The sequence below is a fragment of the Poecilia latipinna genome, unplaced genomic scaffold (assembly GCF_001443285.1).
Source record: "Poecilia latipinna isolate Pla-1442-1.1 unplaced genomic scaffold, P_latipinna-1.0 Scaffold1051, whole genome shotgun sequence".
Classification (NCBI taxonomy): Eukaryota; Metazoa; Chordata; class Actinopteri; order Cyprinodontiformes; family Poeciliidae; genus Poecilia; species Poecilia latipinna.
Genome location: NW_015113667.1, coordinates 11,079 through 33,500, shown reverse-complemented (window position 1 = coordinate 33,500; position 22,422 = coordinate 11,079). Strand labels below are relative to the sequence as shown.

The 22,422-nt window shown below is 39.9% G+C and overlaps 1 protein-coding gene across 1 annotated transcript in view; it reads right to left on the bottom strand.

Annotated features, from left to right (window-relative positions):
• ccdc146 (coiled-coil domain containing 146) overlaps positions 1-22,422 on the bottom strand; it is a 36,636-nt gene that overhangs the window by 5,132 nt on the left and 9,082 nt on the right. The window contains exons 5-21 of the mRNA XM_015051550.1: positions 21,427-21,520; positions 21,261-21,334; positions 20,053-20,280; positions 19,808-19,897; positions 18,990-19,089; positions 17,953-18,045; positions 17,261-17,428; positions 16,957-17,045; positions 15,074-15,238; positions 14,696-14,771; positions 14,005-14,153; positions 13,703-13,931; positions 3,930-4,040; positions 3,681-3,818; positions 3,204-3,329; positions 1,458-1,559; positions 81-182 (exon numbers count right to left, since the gene is read on the bottom strand). Of these exons, the coding sequence (XP_014907036.1) occupies positions 81-182; positions 1,458-1,559; positions 3,204-3,329; positions 3,681-3,818; positions 3,930-4,040; positions 13,703-13,931; positions 14,005-14,153; positions 14,696-14,771; positions 15,074-15,238; positions 16,957-17,045; positions 17,261-17,428; positions 17,953-18,045; positions 18,990-19,089; positions 19,808-19,897; positions 20,053-20,280; positions 21,261-21,334; positions 21,427-21,520 (2,134 nt within the window). The remainder of the gene's footprint in view (positions 1-80; positions 183-1,457; positions 1,560-3,203; positions 3,330-3,680; positions 3,819-3,929; positions 4,041-13,702; positions 13,932-14,004; positions 14,154-14,695; positions 14,772-15,073; positions 15,239-16,956; positions 17,046-17,260; positions 17,429-17,952; positions 18,046-18,989; positions 19,090-19,807; positions 19,898-20,052; positions 20,281-21,260; positions 21,335-21,426; positions 21,521-22,422) is intronic.

The window sequence follows — 22,422 nt, the reverse complement described above, 5'->3', positions numbered from 1 at the left end:
GGGAGAAATTAGCTGTGCATTTGCAGCATGTCTTTTAAAGTTCACGAGGTAAAATTCGAAATGAAAACGTCAGCAGGCACCTCCTCCATTTCTCTGTGAAGTTCTGAAGGTGACGAAGCCTCGTCCTCCGAATCGTTGGACTCATTGATGCTTTCTGGCCTCGTGTCTCTGGATTCTGACAGCTGAAGGATGCGGAAAATCGGAGTTAAAGACAACAAATTGACATTTTAAGCAGTACAGATCTATTGCTACTTGCTCTGTCGGGTGATTTCCCCTGCAGAAATTAAAGATGCCTTCTATCCAGGGATTAAATGGATAAAAACTCAGCACCTTTCTTTGGTAAATGTAGTGCGTTGATGGAAGCTTCTTCACACTGGGTGAAAAGTCTCTGATATAAGGTGATGTCGAGACACAAACACTTAAGACAGCAGATATGGAAGTGAAGCAAGTAAAAAAGAAAAGATGATTTCTACACAAATATACTTTTCCAGGCTGACATATCATTTTATTTTGCTTTTCTTAGTTCTTCAAAGATGAGTCAAAAGAGCTGGAGAGAGAGATTTGAAAGGCGCAAGGTGGACGTTTTCAATCCAAGCCCTAAACCAACACACTTAACCCCAAAAGCGCTGCAGCCAGGGAGCGAGAAATTGGGAGACGGAAGAGGTGAAGAGTGGCGACATGAACCCACCAGAGCCTGAAAGGTTAACCGTTTACATCAACAACGGGAAAACGAAGGGAAGAAAAATCAGCGGTGGACGCCAGGAAGTCAAAAATGCACTTCACAGCATTTTATCTAAAATCTATCTTCACACAAATAAGTAATCAATCAGCCAATCACATGTCAGCAACTGGATACGTTTCGGTGTCTTGGTGGGATGAAAAGGATTTTTTAACATTCAGCACAAGCAACAGAAAGGTTGGAAAAATGGCTTCAAATGTAACCTGGTGTTTGGTGGCAGATGAGATGGTTTGAGTATCTCAGAAACGCTGGGATTTACACGTACAATCAGCTCTGGTTTACATAAAATGGTTAAAAATAAAAACAAAAAAACTTAAAACACATGGCATGTCAAACTTTGAAGCAGACAACAATAGGAGTCCCTTGTTGTCAGCATAGAACAGAAAACAGAGGACACTTAACTTACCACATCAGTCAAAGGTTAAATCTGCTCAAACCCAGAACGATAAGACACGAAGCAAATTAATGCTTTGCTTGTTTTGCAGATGTTAAAGGAATTGTTACAGTTGTCATGGTTACGGGGGTCACTATAAACATTAGCGTGGTTCATAATATCTGCCGTTTTTTCTTGCACTGACATGTGACATAAAAGACTAGCTGCAATTTTCTCACGTGCATGCAAATAAAAAAAAAAAACAGGAAGAAATTAGCTGCACATTTGCAGCACGTCTTTTAAAGTTCATGAGGTAAAATTAGAAATGAAAATATTAGCAGGCACCTGCTCCATTTTATTGTCGAGTTCTGAATTTGGCGAGGCCTCGTCCTCCGACTCAATGGACTCAACGAGGCTTTTCAGCATCTCGTCTCTGGCTTCTGACAGCTGAAGGATGCAGAATATTGGAGTTAAAGACAACATATTGACATTTTATGCAATACGAATTTAATGCTTCTTAATCTGTCGGGTGATTTCCCCTGCAGAAATTAAAGACGCCCTGTAACCAGGGATTAAATGTATAAAAACTCAGCACCTTTCTTTTCTAAATGCATTACGTTGATGGGAGCTTTTTCACAGTGGGTGAAAAGTCTCTCGGAAAGAGCGATAAGAGAAATCAAAGTTTAAAAAGCCTCAAGATCCCCGAAAGGTAATAAGGTGATGTCGAGACACAAATGCTTAAGACAGCAGAAATGGAAGTGAAGTAAATAAACAAAAAAGATGATTTCTACACATCCATACTTTTCCAGGCTCAAATCTGATTTTATTTTGCTTTTCTTAGTTTCTAGATGCGTCCGTATAAAATAATAACCTTTAAGTGCTTTAAAATTCATGTATCATCATCTGTAACTTGGTAAGACAAAATAGGAAGAAAAAAATTAGGAATCAACACAATGCTGAATCAAGTCATCTCATTGTTTTCTAGCATATGAAGAGCAGCACTTTTCTAAAAACAGCAGGTGTCAAGTCATGACTGAAACATCTACTCAAATCAAATAACGTAGAGGACATTATGTAAGGTCTTTTTAATTTCTTAATGAGTGTGCATTCGGTCTGTAAATATTTCAAGACTGTGTTGGAACCCTGGAGGAAGCTCTAGGAAGATGAGTCAAAAGAGCTGGAGAGAGAGATTTGAAAGGCGCAAGGTGGACGTTTTCAATCCAAACCCTAAACCAACACACTTAACCCCAAAAGCGCTGCAGCCGGGAAGCGAGAAACTGGGAGACGGAAGAGGTGAAGAGTGGCGACATGAACCCACCAGAGCCTGAAAGGTTAACCGTTTACATCAACAACGGGAAAACGAAGGGAAGAAAAATCAGCGGTGGACGCCAGGAAGTCAAAAATGCAGTGGTTGAGTATAGCATCAACTGAACCGCTGGGAGTTCCACGTATAACCATATTTCTGGTTTACAGAAAATGGTGAGGAAAAAAAAAAAAATCAAAAACAATCAGAAAACCAAGGATGCTACTTACCTCACCACATCACTCGATGCTTAAAGCCTGCGCAGACCCAGGACAAGCCAGAAACGAAGCCAGCGAATGCTTAGCTTGTTTTTCAGATGTTAAAGGAATTCTTACAGTCGTCATGGTTACAGGAGGGTCACTAAAAACAGAACTCCCGGCTCAATTCCTAACCTCCACCTTTTTTTACTCCTTGCACCGACACATGGATAATGAAACAAATTGCACCGACTGTCGTTACCGCGCGACCAGCTCACATGTGAAAACACAGACTTAGCCATGCAATTGACATCTTGCTGCAGTGCAGTTGCTAAATATTAATGTTTATTCCTCAGTGAGTTCACTTTCCATGCAACCACCTCTCATTTCTCAGCCCTGTTGTTTTTCCACCGTCGGTGTTGAAACTTTAAAACCCAATTAAGATGTTTTTTTTTTTTTTGCCTCTTAAAGTAGCTCTACTTTTAAAAACGAGCAGCATATATGGGTCTAAAGTGAAGACACGGAGGAAAACTGCAGTGTGAATTTGCAAGCTTAAGCACAGTGTGGACTGACTGAGTGACCTGTCCTGACCTGCAGCTCTCTCTCTTTCATCTGTCGGTGTTCAGACAAAGCGACCGCCTGCTTCATGGACACTTCTGCGGAAACGGCCATCAAACAGAGGTTGATGTTGAAGATTTTGGCCCGGGCCTCATTCAGCTGGAAACAAGCAGGGAAAAAAACATATGCAGAGATACTGTAAACAATTTAAAAGAAAAAATGTTGCTTTAATGCTATACATCCACAGAAATTAGTGAATAATTGTGAAAAGGGAAAGGATAGCTAAACTTTTTACAAGTACAAATGTGAAATTAGCAACTCCTATTTGGACACAGCAAAAAGATATAAAAGATGGGCTGAAATTCTCCCAGAAGTTGTCTCATAATAGTGACTAGAGTCTCCTCTCTGCCATGCTATAAATTCAAAAATGTTATAGCAGAATAAATGTGCTAAATTAAAATCTGCCCTCTTAACGGGATAATGGCGTCTTACAGAGGAACACCGGCCTACCTTCTTTGCCACGGAGAGGCTGTGGAGCCTGCAGCTCTCCGCCTGCTGGCCCAGCGGCTCCGACATCCGGGTCACCCGCTCCACCTGGAGTTCCTTCTCCAGCAGCTGACGCTCGCGCTCGGCCAAGTTCGCCTCCAGCTCCGAGCGCACGCAGACACAGGGAGAAGAATTAGCTGCGCATTTTGCAACTCAGCTTTTAAAGCTCACGAGGTGAGTTGTGGGTGGAAACGTTAGCGCATAGCTAGCTACCTGCTCCATTTTCTTGACGAGTTCTGGAGACGGTGGGTCGTCGCCCTTTAACTCCCGGCACTGAAGGGTACGAGTCACGCTTTTCAGGGTCGCGTCTCTTGCTTCCGACAGCTGAGGGATGCAGGAAATTGGCAAAAAAAGACACAAGGTGTTGATACGTTTATTTTTGTATCTTTCTCAAAGCGAGCAAGATAGCAAAGTGAATAGCAAGCAAAGTTCTAGCTACTCCCCTTTGTCGAGCTCTTTCCCCTCGCAGAAACTGAAGATATACTACCCTGGGATTAAAAAAAAAAAACTAAACTCAACACCTTTCTTTGCTAAATGTAGTGCGTGGATGGGAGCTTCTCCCCACAAGGTGACAAGTCTCTGGGAACGAGTGATAAGAGAAAATAAAGTTTAAAAAGCGCCTCGAGATCCCTGAAAGGGATTAAGCTTTTTTTTTTTTTTGTTTCGTGCCATTCCTTAAGACAGCAGAAATGAAAGAGGGAGGCAAGCAGAAGTGAGATGAGTCAAAGGAGCTAGATAGAGAGAGAGACGTGAGTGGGGCCGGGTTAATGTTTTAGATTCAGGCCCTCAGCTGACACTCTCATCCCAAAAGTGCTGCAGTCAGTCAGAGAGTGAGAAACGGAGTTGGAGGAGGTGAAAAGTGCTGACATGACTGAAAGGTTAACTGTTCACATCAATGGAAGGAAATTGAGGTGTAAAAGTAGAAGGGGGAAAAAAAAAATCTGTAATAGACGCCAGGACATCACAATGAAGTGTTTACATTGCTATATTATCTGCACCAGATTAATTATACCAAACAGCCTGCAGCCTTTCTGCACTGATGGAAGGGAAATCTTGAACAGCATTAACATTCAAAGGAAGTTTGTCAAGGTGCATTTTACTCCGGTTTTAGAGGATTTATAGATTTTACAGAGTTGCACCCACTCACAGGAAAAAACAGACAAAGAAAATGTGCAAAAAGGAAAACGACTAAGATAAAAATTGGTACAAGCTTGTTTTTTTTTCCCTCCCTGGTTTTGTTTAAAGAAGAATAACTAAAGGCAATCCCAGAGTTTTTGAATACGTCAACAAGACTAGCAATTCAGTAGGAATGCATGCACCACTTGGAAAAAGTATAGATTTTGCAGAATACTGCATCTGTGTTAGTCTGAAATATCATTCTCCCGACCCTTAAATCTATGTTGCCTCATACCAGCAAAAAGAATCAACTAATGAGTCCATTTTCTTGCAGAACAAGTAGGAAAACGATTCAGTTTCCACCTGTAACCTAAGTGCAAGAAGGGAATAATTTAACCTGCAGCTTTATATCTCATCCAAACTGTTATTTCAGATTCACAAGGCTTCATTCAATCAAAATAAAAGAATATGAACCTTGAGACGATCAAGGAGCCATGACGGTCACAATAAAGAGGACACCGGTTGGAAACAAAACCAAAAAAAAAAAAAAAAACGATCAGAGAGAAAATATTGTACACAATATTATGTTTCCCGTTAGTTGTGGAACAGAGGAGGTCGACAGCGGAGAGGCCGAAAAGCAAAATATGCTCAAAGAATAGGAAGACAGAGGCAGATGGACTTAAAAAAAAGAAATGGATTGGATGGTATGAAGAACCATTTATTAAAAAAAGAGAGAGAGGGAGAGAAAATGAAGAAAAACTGATGCAAGTGAACAGGGCCATGTCTGCAGTTTGGGACAACTAAAGCTTGTTAGTGGGACCGAGTATGTTTGGCATTCATCATTGTGAAGTCCAAATTCTGCAACAAATAAGGCAAAAAAAAAAAAAAAAAACATTTCCAATGAACATGCAAATGCAGGTTGTAGAAATGCATAGTTATTATTCAAATAACTGAATATTTTGCATATTTTTCCCATTTCCGAGGGAGATAAAAAACCCTTTAGGGGACTTCCCTGCAGAGTCGTTGCACAGGGCTCAGCCAGGCATCACAGGAGCAAAAGGCATTTGTTTGTATTACAGCGTCTGCCTTGCTCACATATTTTAGTTGGAGTTGATAGCTCACTAGCTAAGCTTAAAGTTCTACAATATAAGACGTGTTCAAATGTGGAAACCTTAAAAAAAATCCTAACTTTTCATTATCAGAAGCACTTTAACCAATCAATGCATTCCTATACATAAGGGTGGGCAGTAAGTAGGAAGACAATGGCTCTTTTAAAACATAACTCCAGCTACTAGTTTACACTGTTCCCTAACTTTTGCTGTTTGACCATAAATAGATGGAGACAAGCCTGTGGGGATTTGTTCCGAGCCGCAACGTAAATTAATAATGACTCTTCTGCATTTTCTCTCCTCTGTGCCCAACCTTTCAGTTCAGCATCACCGTCACCTCCCAGAACCACCGAGCACACACCGAGGCAGCGGCTTCGCCTCAAATAAACAACGCACGGGGAAGTGTCAGCAGAAATTGCTGCGGGATTGTGTGTTTGCAGAAGAAGAGGCCCTTCTCAAAACCAAGAAAAAAAAAAAAAGTTATCAAGAGTGTGAAGTGTAGTGAAAATTTCTGACAAAATACTTTGTGATACTGAGCTTGTCGAGGTTTGACTATGTCGTAGTTTTCTCATTTATAACACTGAAAAAAATCCTGGACTGGCTACCTGAGAAAAGGTCATCAAGCATGTCAACAGTTTATTCAAGAGGCTAATATTTATTTTACGTCACTCTCTATAGATTAAGAAATTCGACTTTTATCTCGTCTAATGTGTTGTGTTCCCAGCGCGCCTGCATGACAGGAAATAAAAGTTGCTAATAAGGATTTTCAACTTTTCAAAACCGCTGTTTTTTTTGTGTTTTTTTTACTCAACTGCTTGCGACAACCGCGGGACACATTAATCAACCATTTTAAACTCTGCTCTGATGCTTTTAATGCTGCTCAACTTCTTCAGTTCATCAGCAGCCAGGATAAGACGAGCGTGTGGTTAGATCTGATTGATGCGTGTCCCATCCTCACCCAAATCCACCCGCAGTCACTTAAACGCGTCATGATGGATGGAATACAGAGCGTCTCCATCAACCTCATTCTCTTTTCTTTGCTCACGCATCAATCTTCTTTTCTCCGCAGTTCCATCACTTGTAGCCCCTTTTTTTATATATATACATCCGTCCCTTTGATGTCTGTCTCCTTGTATCCATCCATCCGTCTCCGTGTCAGTGTCTGTTGCCTGCCTCCTTGTTTTCTTCATCCGACAGTTACAAATCATTGCTGGGCTTTTGGCCTGTGTGTGCTGTAAAACATCGTGGAGATGACAGCCTCCGCGCCGCTTTCCAATTTGCATTTTGTCTGCATAATTTCAGCTCAGCGAGTAGTTAACACAACGGCTTAAAGAGCCACACAATGGGACGGTACACTGCACGTGTTATCAAAAACATGAATAATTACCTTGTTTATTAACCACGTCCCAAGATTGAGCAATTAAGAGCCTCATAATAAATATAAGTAAAAGACAAAGGGACAGATTAATAAAGCAGAAAGGTCACATATGTACAGAATACGGTATAAATTATAATAAATATGGTCATATACAGTGAGACCGCCAACAATAAATAGATGCAAAGTCTCTATGGAGGAAGTATTGTCAATAGTTAGCTTGGTCAGCACTCGAACCGCAGAGGAATTAAATTTTGTGGTCAGACAATTCACAGCTTCCCAAGCTCTGTGTTTGCAATCACTGAATCTTAGAGCAAAGTTATTATCATAATAACTCCGCTTTAATGGTACAATTTCAGCGCTATGGATGTGCCAGATAATGCAGTTAGAAGATGAAATAAATCAAAACTCTCACTTTCTAATCCCCAACAAAGAGGCAGTTGTTCTGTCGAGAAATTCTTTGCAGAGTTGATACGATTAATAAAACTAGTTTCCCCCCGGAGGAGCTGGCCCAAGCTGCAGCAACCCGACCCTGGAATAAGTGGAAGATAATGGATGGACAGATGGGTTTCCTGCTTTAAAACTGACTTTTAATGTTATTCATCAAATGTTCACTCGGTTTAAGGATGTAAAAGTCAGTCCAGAAGTTTAATGTACCCTAGTTTATGCTTTTCAGAAGTGTTTCGGATCATTATCCTTCTGCAGCACCATATTGTGCCCGAGTCTCAGCCATTCGACCCAATGCAGTCACCTAAATACGAAAGGAAGCTGGAGAGGCTGTTCAAGAACAACCTATCACCGACTGAAAGAGTCCTCACTACAATGTGGATATGCTCAAAAACAAACTCCATTTGATTTGTCCAAAGTGCTGACAAGACAAAGTTAAACGTTAGGAAGCATTTCCCATTTAATGTGAGCCTTATGGGCACTTGCCCAGGGCAGCACAGAAGAAAGGGTCACACCAGCAACACGTTTGATAAAAGGATAACTTACCTCATAAGGGTAAACACAATGTGAAAGTCAAGTTACAATGTCTGGACAAATTTAGTTGACATTTTTAAACATAAGTGTGATGGCGGCCATTTTGCTGCTAGTAGCTACTATAATGGCAGAAATTATTGCAGATATTGAATAACTGGAGAGTAGAGGGGGGGGGGGGGCCCCCCCAACAAAAAGCTCAATCAAATAGGAAAGTTTTAAGCTTGGTCTTAAGTTGACAGGAAATCTGAATGACAAACTAAAACTAGGAGCTACTTCCACAACCTGATGGCTAAAAGTTTTGCCTCCTGTTCTACTTTTAGACAATCCGGTGCAGTAAACCTGCAGTAGGCGCACAATGTCTGTTGGGAACATATGGGAAAGAAAGAAAAAAAAAAAAAAATTGAAAGTATGATCTCATTTTAACTGTTGCTGCAATATTCATGAATGTGCAGCATCAGGAAGGTTTTTCACAGAATATTTGACTTTCTGAACATGAAATGGGCTATATAGGAAAAAAACGTGTGACAATGTTTAAATAGAAATCAACGCAAGTAGCTGAGGATCTTGGGAAAAGGAGACTAAGAAAAGATAAAACTAAAAGAGTCAACTAACCCATAAATGTTGCATAGTATTTGTGTTGATTCTCTTATCTGATCTGAACAGCACTGCAGTGCCAGCCAACCTAGTATCACTTTCTAAGCTTTTCTAGCTCCTGGTCAGATGGGGCGTCTCTGTGGAAAGTTTGCATGTTCTTCTTATACTTCCATTAGTTTTCTGCGGGGGCTACTTCTTCCCTCCCACAGTCCACAGGCTCGCATATTTAATTAATCTGGCAATCCCTGCTGAGGTGTCAGAGTGAGTGGGTGTGAGGGAGAGCGGTTTGAGTTAGACTCATGACGGAGCGCTCCGATGGCACACAACCATGAGCAGCATCATGCACTTTCAATTAGTCTCTCCTTTTTGTCTACGAGTTCATTCAAATCAAATCAAGGCTATTCAGTCTAGAAAAATGCATTTGGTTTAATCATTTATTTTTCTTATTCAATTGTTAAAACAAAGGAAAAATAAACAGATGGAGTCTTTCAGCTTTGATTTATTTTCTACATCACAGGTTGTGTTTTTCATTGAATTCCTTGATCAGTCTGGATTTTGAGTAACAGAGACACTAAGCTGGGTCTAAATTGCTATATTGCTCAGCTACTAGTGGGAAATTAAAGTGTGATTTTCACATGCCTCGAGCTTTTTCCTCATTTTATCACGTTAAAACTCCAAACTTGCATGAGTTTTATTGGGATTTTGTGTGACAGACCAAAGCGATATAAAGCATAATAAAGAAATTCTCAAAGGAAAACACCAACCTTTACCCTAAACATATAGCCAGAGTTAAAATGGTAAAGTTACATTCAAGCATATTTATATGTTCAAATGGTTTAGACCTTCATCTGTTTGAGCATCTTTGGGAATACACACACACATTCAATCTGATTGTGTGTTTTTGCAAAGAAGAAAAGGTAAAGTGTTCTGTAGGTTTGCGCACAAAAGCCGGTTATGCGCATATCCCAAAAGGCTTGCAGCTGAAATTGCAGCAAAAGATTGTTCCACAAAGTATTGATTCAGGAGGGAATGGATATTAAATGAATGGCACAGTTGTCAGAATTTTTTTGTAGAAATGAAAACAAATCATTTTCATTTTTTAATTATACACTTCCTTTTGCTGGTGTAACAATGCAAAACCCAGACGGGATAAGCTGCAATTTGCTCTTGCGGAGGTTTAAAAGAAATACATGAAAAGTGGTAGGAATATTTTGCAAGACACTGTATCTTAAATCCGACTTGGAATCTAAAGGTTTAATTTGTGAAAAATCAATCTACTCCTTTTGTCCTACATCTCAAAACTAGTTAGACAGAAAAGACTTCAGAGATAAAGAGGTGAGCTCTTGGGTGGAGAGAGGAGGTTCTACACAACATGTTTTTCTTGGGCCTTCGGTTTCTGTGCATTCGGTTTTGCTAGCTTCCCTTAACCTGTCACATAAAAGTCCCCTCACATCCAGCAGAGCCACAATTCACACAGGGATTCCCCATGGCGATAACTTCCAAAAATGTTGGGGAAAAAAAAAAAAAAAAAAAGATTTAAGAGAGGAACAAACAAACAATATGACTCACCACCACGGGGACGCTGCAGTCTGTCAGTAGCCCCACCTTCAAATAAATCTCACTCCATTAATGACTGTGTGTGTGTGCGCGTACGTCTGATACTCTCGCAGCACCACGAAGCAGAAGCGGAGTGTAACTAGTCATTAGGCAACAGTTTTAGCAAAATTTAGCCGCATGCGAAGCTCTGCGAGCGCGCACCTGTACGGGATGTCAACCTGCCAGCGTCTCGTAAACGGGGCAGTAAATTCAGAGGCAGACAACAACCTCTGTTTATTTTTGCAGCAATTAAAATTCCTCGGAGTGATGAAAGCCTCAGAGTGTATTGAACTTCAATAGTATAACAGATGGCCCAATTTATCTTTGTCAAAATTCTCCATCAAAGAGAGGGGGGGGTCCATCTGCAATGAACAGATAAACTGGTCACAGATGAATACAAATAGACAATATATATGATAAATCGACGGCAATGCAGTCGCATGGAGATTGAATTCACATGGTGACTGAATGGGGTTGGCAAGCCTCCTGCAAAAAAAAAAAAAAAAGAGAAATCCATGATTCACTTTTTGTACCCAGGGGAGGCTGTACAAGGGAAGGGATGTGATTGAGAAAATGATTTGCTGTTTACACACAGAAGAGAAGGAGAAAAATAAATGACTGGATGGCTTGATGGATGGAGCCAACAGCTGATGAATGGGCGGACGAAATGGATGAGGGATAAACAACTGGTGCGTGAATCACAGTCCTGGAAAAAGTATTCACACCCTGTTGAACTGCGAGGTTATGCCACAGACGTCGTTTGTTAGACGAACAAAAAGTGGAGTATAATTGAATTCATTCAACAGTTTGACCGAAGGCAACTGACTGGATTAAAATATGTAGATGAATTGACGGAAAAGGAGCAGAATGTAAATGCATGCTACTTTTAATTTGATTACTTCCATACATCCCAGTGAAATACATTTAAGTTTGTCGTATTAAGATTAAGTTAGGGTGTTCCTCTTTCTGAGACAGCAAAGTCAAAACTGAGCAGAGATTTGTTTTAAGGTGGAGTCATAGAAGTGGATTAATTAACAAAATGGCATTAAAAACCTGAAGGACAGTTTATCTGAAAAAAAACAAAAAAACAACCAAACAAAAAAACAGGGAGAGAGGGAAAAAGAAAAAACAAAAAAAAAAAAACTGAGGACTGTTATATGAGCAAGGTCAGGCCATGAAAAGTGAAATAGGTTTGCGAAGATGAAGCTACTTCCACTTGAACAAACGCCTCAAAGAGAGGAAAGGAGCATTGTACAAAGCGAGAATAAAAGCAATAAAATTGCTACGTAGAAGAAAGTAGATATATATTTCAGCAACAAAAATAGGTGGAACCAACAGCAAAAGCCAAAAACTGATGGAGAAAAGAAGCAGACGCTGAAATCTGAATTCATCCAAAGAGCAAAAACACCTGCATTTGAGAAATTTGAAACTCTGATCTGAAGCAAACCCTCGATGGAAACATCAGTTATGTATCAGGACGTGTGTATCCGTCTCATCTCTCTATGTTGGGATTTATTCACGTGTGTGTCTCGGCCTCGCCCGTGGGAATCTTGTGGCCTAGTCTGTGATTGTTTGGGTTTATCCCTCCTGGCTTAGATTCTAATCTTGTGCTTTACATCCACCTCCGTTCTGAGCTTTGCTAGCAAGTTTCCGCTCCTTTTCGAAGCTACAGGAGTAAAAGGCTAAAACATCGGCAGCAGAGGACTGAACGCTAAAGTTATTCAAAAGAGCAGTTAATGTTGATTGGAATATATTTGCACGTATTCTTAAACCTAAAAGTAAAGTTGCAAAACAATTCATCCTGTATTTTTACTCATAAACCGCTCAGATGGACAGATTTGTAAATAAATCGTGTTTTTCTGCTCTTGCACCGTTTGCCTGCATTTAAAGACATGAATTATAAACATATTATAATATATTTATGTGAATTACACCAAGGTGATAAATGTCAATTCTACAAGATAAGCAATGACTGTTGGCATTAAATGTTTACCACCTTTCCTATTGTATTGCAGGAGGAGAAAGTTGAAAACTATTTTCTGGCTTTACAAAAACTGACAGGATTGTCATAAAGATGCAGGACTCGTCTCGTTTTACAGCAGTCGCTGCCAGGCGCAGTTAAAATCTGAGGTAATAAAGAGTTGAAACATCGTAGAAAGTCTCGTTCTCTGCCATTTCATACTGAAGAACCTTACAACTATTAAACATACTAGCAAATACCTGCAAGGATTAATGAATACAGTTAAAGTAGAGCAACAGCTGGCTCAGGCCAACTTGGCTCAGTGTCTTTGACATAAGGTCAGGTCTTATTAAGGGAAAGGAGGAGGCCTGCAAGCACCAGTCTGTCTGGGACCAGCAGAGTGATGCTTCTTTATGTCACATGGTGAAAATAATAGGATTTTAACTGAACACAGGACACACACTCCTTCCCCCTCAGATAATAAATCTCAAATCAGGGCAGCAACATTTTTGAATGAGTCATGCAGTGGGATGAATCATTTCCCTCCACTTCGCAATTTGTGTCCGATTGACAAAAAAGATACAAACCTTACTGATTTAGAGACGGCGCCCCAAAAGGAATTCCTCCCTGCAGGAGTTACAGTTGAAGGACCTGATGCTCTCCTGTGAGACACCCCTTACTCTCTTCCTCTACACTTTTTTCAGTTGCAGGAGGTCTTATCTTTCATTTTCCTCCCTCACCTCTAAAAACTATTCAGGAAAAGGTTCAACAACAAAAAAAAGAGCTTAAAACACATTTGCAGAGACGTCAATCACCAGAAGCTCCGGTGGAAAAACGCTGCGTATATAATCATCCGGTTCGGTAACAACCTTCATCGTTTGAACCAACCACGGGAAGCGCTAATGGACAGGTCTGACTGCACCCTGATAGGGTTCCTAAAATATGAAGCTGAACGGCGTCCAGAAACGCTGATGGTCATCCTCATGCCAGTATCCTGCTGGCACACTCCTCCCTGATTAGAGGCTTTATATGCACAGACAGGCTCAATAGTACCAACCCGTTGAAAATGCTCATTTATTATAATAAAATACCAGATGGAGGCCCAGACAACCAGACATGAGCAAAAAAAAAAAAACAAAAAAAAAAGAGACAGTTCCCCTTTGCTGTCCTGTGACGGTTTCTTATCCTGAAAGTGTTTTTGTTGATTCGACTGGATCAGAAGACACGATAGTTTTATACACTGCAGTTTTTCTACCTTGATTTGCAGCGTGATGATCTCCTCCTCCTGTTTCCTCTTGAGTAGCACCTTCCTCCTCTTCAGGTCTGTTTGCCTCTTCTCGTCGTTAATCTCAATCTGCAGTTCTCTTGCGTCCTTCTCCGCCGTCTCGGTTGCGTTGTAGTTTTTGGCGACGGCCGCCTCCAGGTTCTTCGCCTGGTCGTAAAAGTTTGACAAAACTCCGTCCTGCTCCAAGAGCCGTAACCCCCTGCGTGCAAAAGAAATAAGATCGTGCAGTATGACAGTCTGCTTCTACCTGCACGTGCGAGTTAGAAACTTACAGAAAATTGCGTCTTTGGATGGCGTTCTCATGACTTCTCTTTACGTCCAGAAGAATCCCCTCGTGGAACTTGATCATTTGGGTGAGATTCATTAACTCCAGTTTGTTGTCCTCATGCCGTTGACGGATTTGGTGTCGTTTCCATGTGAACTGGAACAGAATTATGTTTTTCACCCTTATTAAGTATACATTTATGAGGCAAAAAGCCAAAAAAAGGTTCCAGTCTGGTTAGAAAGCAGCCATATACTGGAATGATTTTGTCCATACTATATATTTCATAGGCATTGGACGACAAATTGTTAAAGCAGCTTCAGCTTGATGTAGGAATGTGCTTTAAGACCAGAGGGGTTGGGATTGTTAAGCAGACTGCAGAGAAGTCGGTAAACTTTTATAAACTGCCCTGTGTGTGATAAACGTTCGGAAGCCTTGTAAAAAGGCACAAATAAATACTGGATTTGCAGTTGCTTACTGATTTCTATAAAGCTGTTCAAAATGAAAATTAAAAAAAAAAAAAGTTTTAGAAAGTAACAAAAAAAAAAGGCTTTGATACATCCCCAGAAAACTCCCAGAGGTTTTGTACTGCTCTCATTCCTGTGAATCTCAATATTCGTTGTTGGGTATTGACTGTTTCAGTTTTAGACAGGTGATGTCCTGATGTTTTTGTTTTTTCTCCCTCATGTTCGAGTGCAGACCTTAGAGATCTCATTACGCAGTTTCTCCCTCGTTTTGGAGCTGCTGGAGACCTTCATGCGAGCCTTTGTCAGCAATCTGAAACAGACGGATATGGAAAAGTTCAGCAGGTACGATCTGTGTAATTTATTTTGTCAGGTCACAACTAAACCTTTGATACATTTTATTAAGACTGATCGACAAAGTAAAACCAATAAACTTATTTGTGATTTAATATCCTGAAGGTGTGGTCTTCATTAGGCTTCTGGAACTCTAACAACCCATACAAATTTAGTCAAAAGTTGAATATGTAGAGCCAATTTTTCTGGATGAAAATGACTCTGTTGGTTTGTGCTGTAGCGATGTAAATGCAGGCCACCAGCTCAAACGCATCAACACACCTGTCCTTGCTGTCAGCAATAGAGCGCTGGATTTCCATCTCGTTTGCAAGGATGTTAAGTTGCTCCGTCAATTCGGAGATTGTCTGTGAGGCAATCTGCTTCAGCCGCGCATACTTATTCTTCTCTTCCAGGAACGTGTCACACAGTTTTGAATACTGTGATATTCTGAGAAGCAATTAAGAAGAAAACACACACACGCACACACACAAAGAAGAAATAAAACAAGGTTTAGCACATTGCTTCTGTTCCCATCAAAAACAACTTCAAGGGTGCGTTTTATATAAATATATATGTATATAGATGTATATCATTTTGTCTGTTCTGCAAAGTCGTTTGCAATATTTAGCCAGTGATGGTTATTAAAAACGGTTCTAAAAACCATTCGTATATCATTTTTATTACTTTTATAGCCGAGTTTAGAACTGTGGCTCTCTTCGTTCCATTTTTTAAAATATTTAAAAAGAAAAAAAAAAAAAAAAAAAAAGGATGTCCATGAATGTGTCTGAAAATGGGCAAAATCTTTGTTGTTGCACACAGAACATGAAAAGTCAGACATCAGAGAATTATAGAGTGGTCCATAAGTCCATAAGGCCGAGACTTGTATGGTGATTTGTGCAGTGAGCAAGAATAATTCAGGGAAAGAGCCGGCTGAGAGCAGCAGCTCAAAAGACTCAAACAGCACTCCATCAGAGGACATGAAAAGCATCTGTAAGCTCGGTGTGTAAACCACCACAGTGGGGATTGACAAATTATAGAGAAAATTGTAATAAAAAATACAACAAGTCTGCTTACATTCAGCTACAAGGCATCTGCAATAGCAAACCACTGGTTTTATTTTAAAACAACAATGGAACAGTGAATGGAAGCAGCTGAAAGTCTCAAGAATTGTATGTTTTTTCTTTTGGGGAGGGGGGCGGAGGTTTGACTCAAAGTTTTCCGAAGCTAATGCTACACGTTTGGTGGAGGGAAGGGAAATTAAAATTAGGATAAAGTTTTACAATTTAGCCCAGACAGAGAAAAAGTCAAAACCAAAAACAATACAGTTGCTGTAGCAACACAAATCCCACCTACTTTTCATAGATGGAGGACGATTACAAAATACGAGTGCTCACTTCCTGTCCCGAATTTTCAGCGTAACCAACAAGCAAACATCCGTCCATCAAGCATATTCCTAACAAACTTCTTTTTTTTCTTGAGCTTCAGTGAGCTTCTTATTTAAACATTTGTGTTTTTTGTCAGAAAAGTTTCTTTTTGAATTAAATTACTTAAGATTTCACATTTAAGATTTTCACATCATTCAGCTCTAAAATATGATTATATTTACCCGTTCAAGTTTTTTTATAGCATCTTGCATTAAAAAAAAAGTGGGCCAAAACTACTGAATTAAGAAAAAAAAAGACCCTGCTTTTGAGGACTCAATGTTTTCCAATAAGGCAATGTACCATTGAGGTAATCTTGATTTCAAATTCATTACAAATGATCAGTGGATCATGAAATTGTTTATACAAAAAAAGAGAATCTTAACGCAGGATGACACCTTACTCAGTTACAATTTAAAACTCATGTATGACGCGGCGGCGTGTGAACGTGCGATCGCTAAATGAGAGAACCACGAGAGGATAAACAAAAAAAATTTTAATTGTCCTGCTGCATTTTTGCTTTTGGGACGGATTTATTCCACGTCGGGCGAAACGGCATCAGTATGTAGTCTGCGTGCCGTGACCTTAATGAATGCACTGGAGAAGCCTGTTGTTGCGCTGCGGGGCGTTGTAGGCGTTCGGTACGCCGAAGTATGACCAATTAGTAGGACATGCTTTTCTCTGCAGCAAGCATCATCCTTACACACACACACACGCATATTGAATATAAAACGAAAACAACACCTGCGCTGAAGCACCGCGTTGAGCTTCTTGTGGTTCATGATGATCAGCTCTCTCTCTCTGAGCTCCTGCTGGATGCGCTCGCTCAGTTGCTGTGGGTAGATTTAAGAAGGTAAAACTCCAGCATCATCACTTCTGTGTGGGTTTTATTTATGGTTTTCTGAAACTCCACTTCTCCTTCTGGCTGCACATTCTTCAATATAAATAAAAAAAAGTACCCTTTCTGACATTTTGAATAGATTAATATATATAAAAAACACAGCAAAGGATGTCCAATTTATTTTAATTCGTCTGTGTGAGTTAGCACCTCTGCCTTGAGACGTTCCCGGTTCTTCTTGCTCCGTTCCTCCGCTTTGATCTGTGTTAGACATCTGAGGCTAAGGAGTTCATCTCTGAGGTGATTTGACTCCCTAAGCAGCTCTTGAATCACCCCATTCTGATGCTTCTTCTGGTTTTCCTCTTCAGCCGTAGAAACCTGGATGGAAACGCATTTCTCCAGTTAAAAGCCTCGTGAACAGTTGGGTGAAATTGCAAGATGTCTGAAAAGCCCATTAACAGAAGGAGAAAAGATGTCTTCTTTACAAATGAATCGCTAAAGTCTTTCTTTATGACATCTTTAGGACAGAAGAGAGAAAAACGGTGAAAAGAAAGGAAGGACACAAAAGTATAAAAAAATTGAAGGAATGAAAAAAAGACAGAACACAAAGAAGAAAGGACAAAGGAGGACAGGCAGAGGGACACTAGAAAGAACTGAACCCTAAGAATTGCTACAAGAAAGTAAGAGACAAAGAAGGAACAGACATAATGAAGAACAACTTTTAAGCAGTAGGATAGAGACTGATGTCTGGAAACACAAATATTTCTCTGCACTCGTTTCTTTTTCTATACTTATCCACTAAAACACTGAAATGAAATTCCAAACTCTTCTAAGCCGTGTGGGAAGCCTGGACAGAGCTCAGAGCGCTTCAGGCTGTTGCCGTTACAGGAACACATCCCCACCTGCTTTTCAAAGCCGGCTTTGAGCGCATCAATCTCCTTCTGCAGCTCCATCCTTTGCCGAGCGCTGGCCTCTCGTTCGGGAATGGCAACCAGCTGAATATTTAGAGCAGAGCACAGTGGAAATCAAGAGCCTGTTTAAAATTTCATCTGCATGCGAGATCTTTCATCTGCCTAAACTTGGTCCTGGATCTCAGCAGTGGGAGATGGGATTTTGCTTTCATTCGGTTGCATGATGAGCTACTGGAGAAGGGTTTTCATTTGTACCGTCACCTTGATCCTAAACGGGCGAGTCCACAAATAAGGGGATATTAATGCAACATGCATGTTTTCTTTCCCGACAATATGATTTTGTTTCAGCCACAGGAAGAGTCCGATCAAGATGATGCGTAAATGTTAAAACAAAAACGCAGCATGCTGAAAATATTAAGCCCGTTAATTGTCACCGGTTAGGTCAGAATGAGATGCATTCCTGTGGTAAACCAACAGATTCTGCTGAGCGGTCATAACGCTAATACATTAGCAGGAAAGTGACGGCCAGTGACAGGGAAAACTGACTGAATCATTCCGTACAGCACATTTGTTTTCTGTTTTGCAGAACTGTGAATTCCCCGTTGCGTCACTGCGATTTCCTCTGCATTCAGTTTGCGCACGAGAGATATGCTGATGCATTTCCAAATCAGGCCGAGCCTCATCCTTTCTTCCTGCTTCGTCTTTAAAAATCTCTGCTGAGCAGTAGAATGACGGGAAGACTGGAAATACTCACAGCGTATGGCAAAATACGCATTTTCTGCGAAGTTAATCAAGACTGTAAGCATTTCTTGGTAACAAAGCCTGGGAATCTTTTCTGAACTATTTATTGAAAAAAAAAAAAAAATATATATATATATATATATATATATGCACAATTAGAACTTCTTTTCTTCTTCCCAGTCTTCCATAAAGGCTATATTTGGGCAAAAAAAACAAAAAAAAAAACACAGCAATAACACACAGATTGTTTTTTTTTTTTTTGCAAAACATAAAAATATTTCACACACCAGTTGCGACTGTATGTTCTTGTAGACGGATTGCGTGTGCGCTAGCCGCTCAGTGGCCATGGATACGGCATGCTCCATCCTTCTCAGGGCCTCCACCTGCCTGAGGAAAAAACCCACAACATTTGAAATATTTATTCCATCCATCACCAGGCTCTACTTTCTACATCTTTCCACAAGAATTCGAAGTTGATAAAAATCGCTGGTTGATATTGTTCATGGATTCCTTCCAGATATAAACGTCACAAGACTGGCAAAATGGAAACAGAGATTAGATTTAGTTAAAAAAAAAAACAGAAACTCAGTTCTTGCCTCCATCTGTTTAAAGCTAGTTTGCTGCAACCTGTTGAAAATAATCTAGCCAGTACAGTTTCTTACCAAAGTGTTCATAACTTTTTCACATATTTTATTGTATTGTTTCAGGATTTCATGTAAAACTTCTGCAAGCTAGTCTATTAATACAAAGTGGAAGGAAAATAATTTTTTTTTATAGTAAATACAAATTTAAAATGTGTCAGACATATTTAGCTTTAGATAGTCTGGCCCAGAACCATCTGCCATGGCACAAACAGCTACATTTCAGATTAGAGAGCAACTAATGAAGGCGACTTTTCAGTTTTGCTCTACGATAATGGCGTTAACTTAAGAAATACAAAATAAAAAAATAAAAAAAACCTTTAGGCTGTGTGTTCTGTGGAAGACAATGACTTCATATCACGTTCAGTGGGATCTGTGCGACTCTGCAAGGCAAAATACCCAGAAGGAAACAAAAAGGAGTTCCTTACTTGTCGTAAAGAAAGAGATGGATTCGGTATACCTACTTATTTTTCTTTTGGAGCTGCAAAGATCGGCTCTCGTGGAGCTGCTTCCTATCAGTCATGAGGTTGTGCAGCTTCATTTCCAAAATACCCCTGGAAAGGAAAAGAAAAACAACAAAAAAAACAACACATTGACATGAACAATACTATCTTGCAACATTTAAAAAGATGGAAAATAAAGCAGTGCGCTTTGGTCAACACAGTTAATATTTCATCTTTTTAGTTTCAAAGGAAAACAAAGTTTCCACCTGCTGCCCATGATTTCAGACGACTCCTCCCTGCTGATCTCCTGCTTCTTCAGTAGCTGTCTGTTCTCCCGCTGACGCGCCTCCATCCGGGCCCTGAGCCGCTCCAGCTCCAGCATCGCCTCCTCCCTCCTCACCTCCAGGGACTGATTATCCTCATTCACACTCCTCATCTGATGCTTCGCTTCCGAAAGCGCCGTGTTCAGCGATTCCATCTCCTTCATTGCCACTCTGGTGTTTTAATTAGCGAGTTGAGGAAATACGCATACAACAAATTTCAGCGTGTATTGTACAAGTCATCGTGCAAACGCAACCACGGGGAATCCTCCAGCTTTTTAAATTTCCAAGTCATAGCTTGTGATGCTCACGAAGACAGGTCCCCAGCCTTACTTGGAAGCCAAATGTAAATTTAGAATTGGGGAAAAATAAATAATTAATGCCAGAGACGCATGGCTGAAATAGAGTTTCAGCCCTGGTGACATCTCGCATGACTCGGGTTATGCTTTCAGATTATGGCAACCTCCAAAAAAACAAACAAACTGGGAAGCAAAATAAGGCACATTGGAAGCAATAAACTCACTAAGCAGAGACCCTGGAAGCCAAGTCAGAGGAAATGATCCAGTTATAGACTGGAAAAGAATCAACAAACCCGTTGCAACGCAAAAGAATCCCAGAGAGATGCAGAATTTGTTTGACATAAATCTGAAGAAAAAAAATGCTTTTATTATTAATATTTTCATCTTTCTTTTTGTAAGCTGTCACACATTTAAGTCCCTCTCATGTTGAGGTTTTGTAAATCTGACTTTAAGGTTTGGACTTCGATGACCATAGCAGGAGCTTGATTTTGTGCAGCATTCCAAATCCTCCATCATAATAAAACTGTGGACACGGGATGCTGTCCATTACTTGTTTCAAACTAAACATGCATGCGCGTATTTACTCTGTAGTTCTGTTTGGCGGTGTGGTGCAAATGGGAATCTACAGATGTAAAATCGGTCTGTTCACATTTATTTTTTTCACTCAACTTCTATGGAGCAGGAACTGCGACATCTTGTTGAATCTGTATCTTTGTGAAAAGCATCAGATTTTTTTTTTGTCTTGTGTACTTTAAAGGAGGTTTGACAGTGTGCAAGTCAACTGAACAAAAAATTTAAATTAGAGTACTGGATGGTAACTTATGTAAAAATTGCAAAAGAATGAAATTCACTTACTCCCATAACGAGCGCTTTCTTTCGGTTTCCTGTATTATCCGGTTCGGTATGCAGGCAAGCTGGGCTTTCTCAGCCTTGAAACAACAATGTAGATTAATGCAACCATTTTATTTATGGCTTTAAGGCCACCAGCTGAGCTCAGACACACATGCACACACACACAAACCTCTTTGATTTCAATGATCTCCATCTTTTCTTCCAGCTCTTTTTGTTCTTTTAATAGCAGCGTTTCAAGCGTTTCCAAATCCTCCATCAGAGTTCTGCACATGCAACAGAAGCACAGGGATACACAAATGCATTTCTCATCAGAACTATTTTTCCTTTGATAGAATTTAGCAGATGGAATAATGAGTCTTTAAGAGGAGAAGATACAAAAACATGCATTGAAAAAAAAAAGTGAACATCTTTAATCGGGTTATATAACATATTCAACATTTGTTTCATTGGAGGTTTGGAGCCCAAGGCAGCAAAAGTTAAACCCATTTCTGGCTGCTGGTTTATCTCAGGACACCCACCCTTTATCAAACTATTCACCTTCAGGTTTTTGTTTTTTTTCCTCTCTGCCTTCCAATTACAAACTTTGATGATATTCTATTGGGATTTTATGCAATAGACTAGCCCAAAGTGAGGAATAGCGATGAAACAGAATGAAAATCACACATTAATTCAAAAATGAGTATAGCCAAAAATATAATCCAGCATTTTCAGAAATCACTCAAGTCCTACATGTAGTCCACCTTAATCTGCGTAAGGACATCTGTTCAATAAATGCTTCAGATTTTGAGAACAAGCAGAATCATGAAGACAAAGGAAGACAGAAGACACCAAGGAAAAAATTTAGAAAAAAATAGTTTGATGTAAATTAACGTCTCCATGTTGACGTCAGAGGACTTGATTACAGGCAGACTGGATGCAAAGATGCAAAAATAAAAGCTTAATTGAAAAGTCAGAGAATCTTGTCCACAATCAAAAAATAAAGAAAAAAAACATCCAAACTTAAGATAAGACAAAAGTAACTCTATAGTGGTGGCAGACATCCATAACTCAGGTGGATACATTTATTAACGGACGCAATTATATATATATATATATATATATATATATATATATATATATATATATATATATATATATAAGAAAGAGAGATATAAAAAAATATACA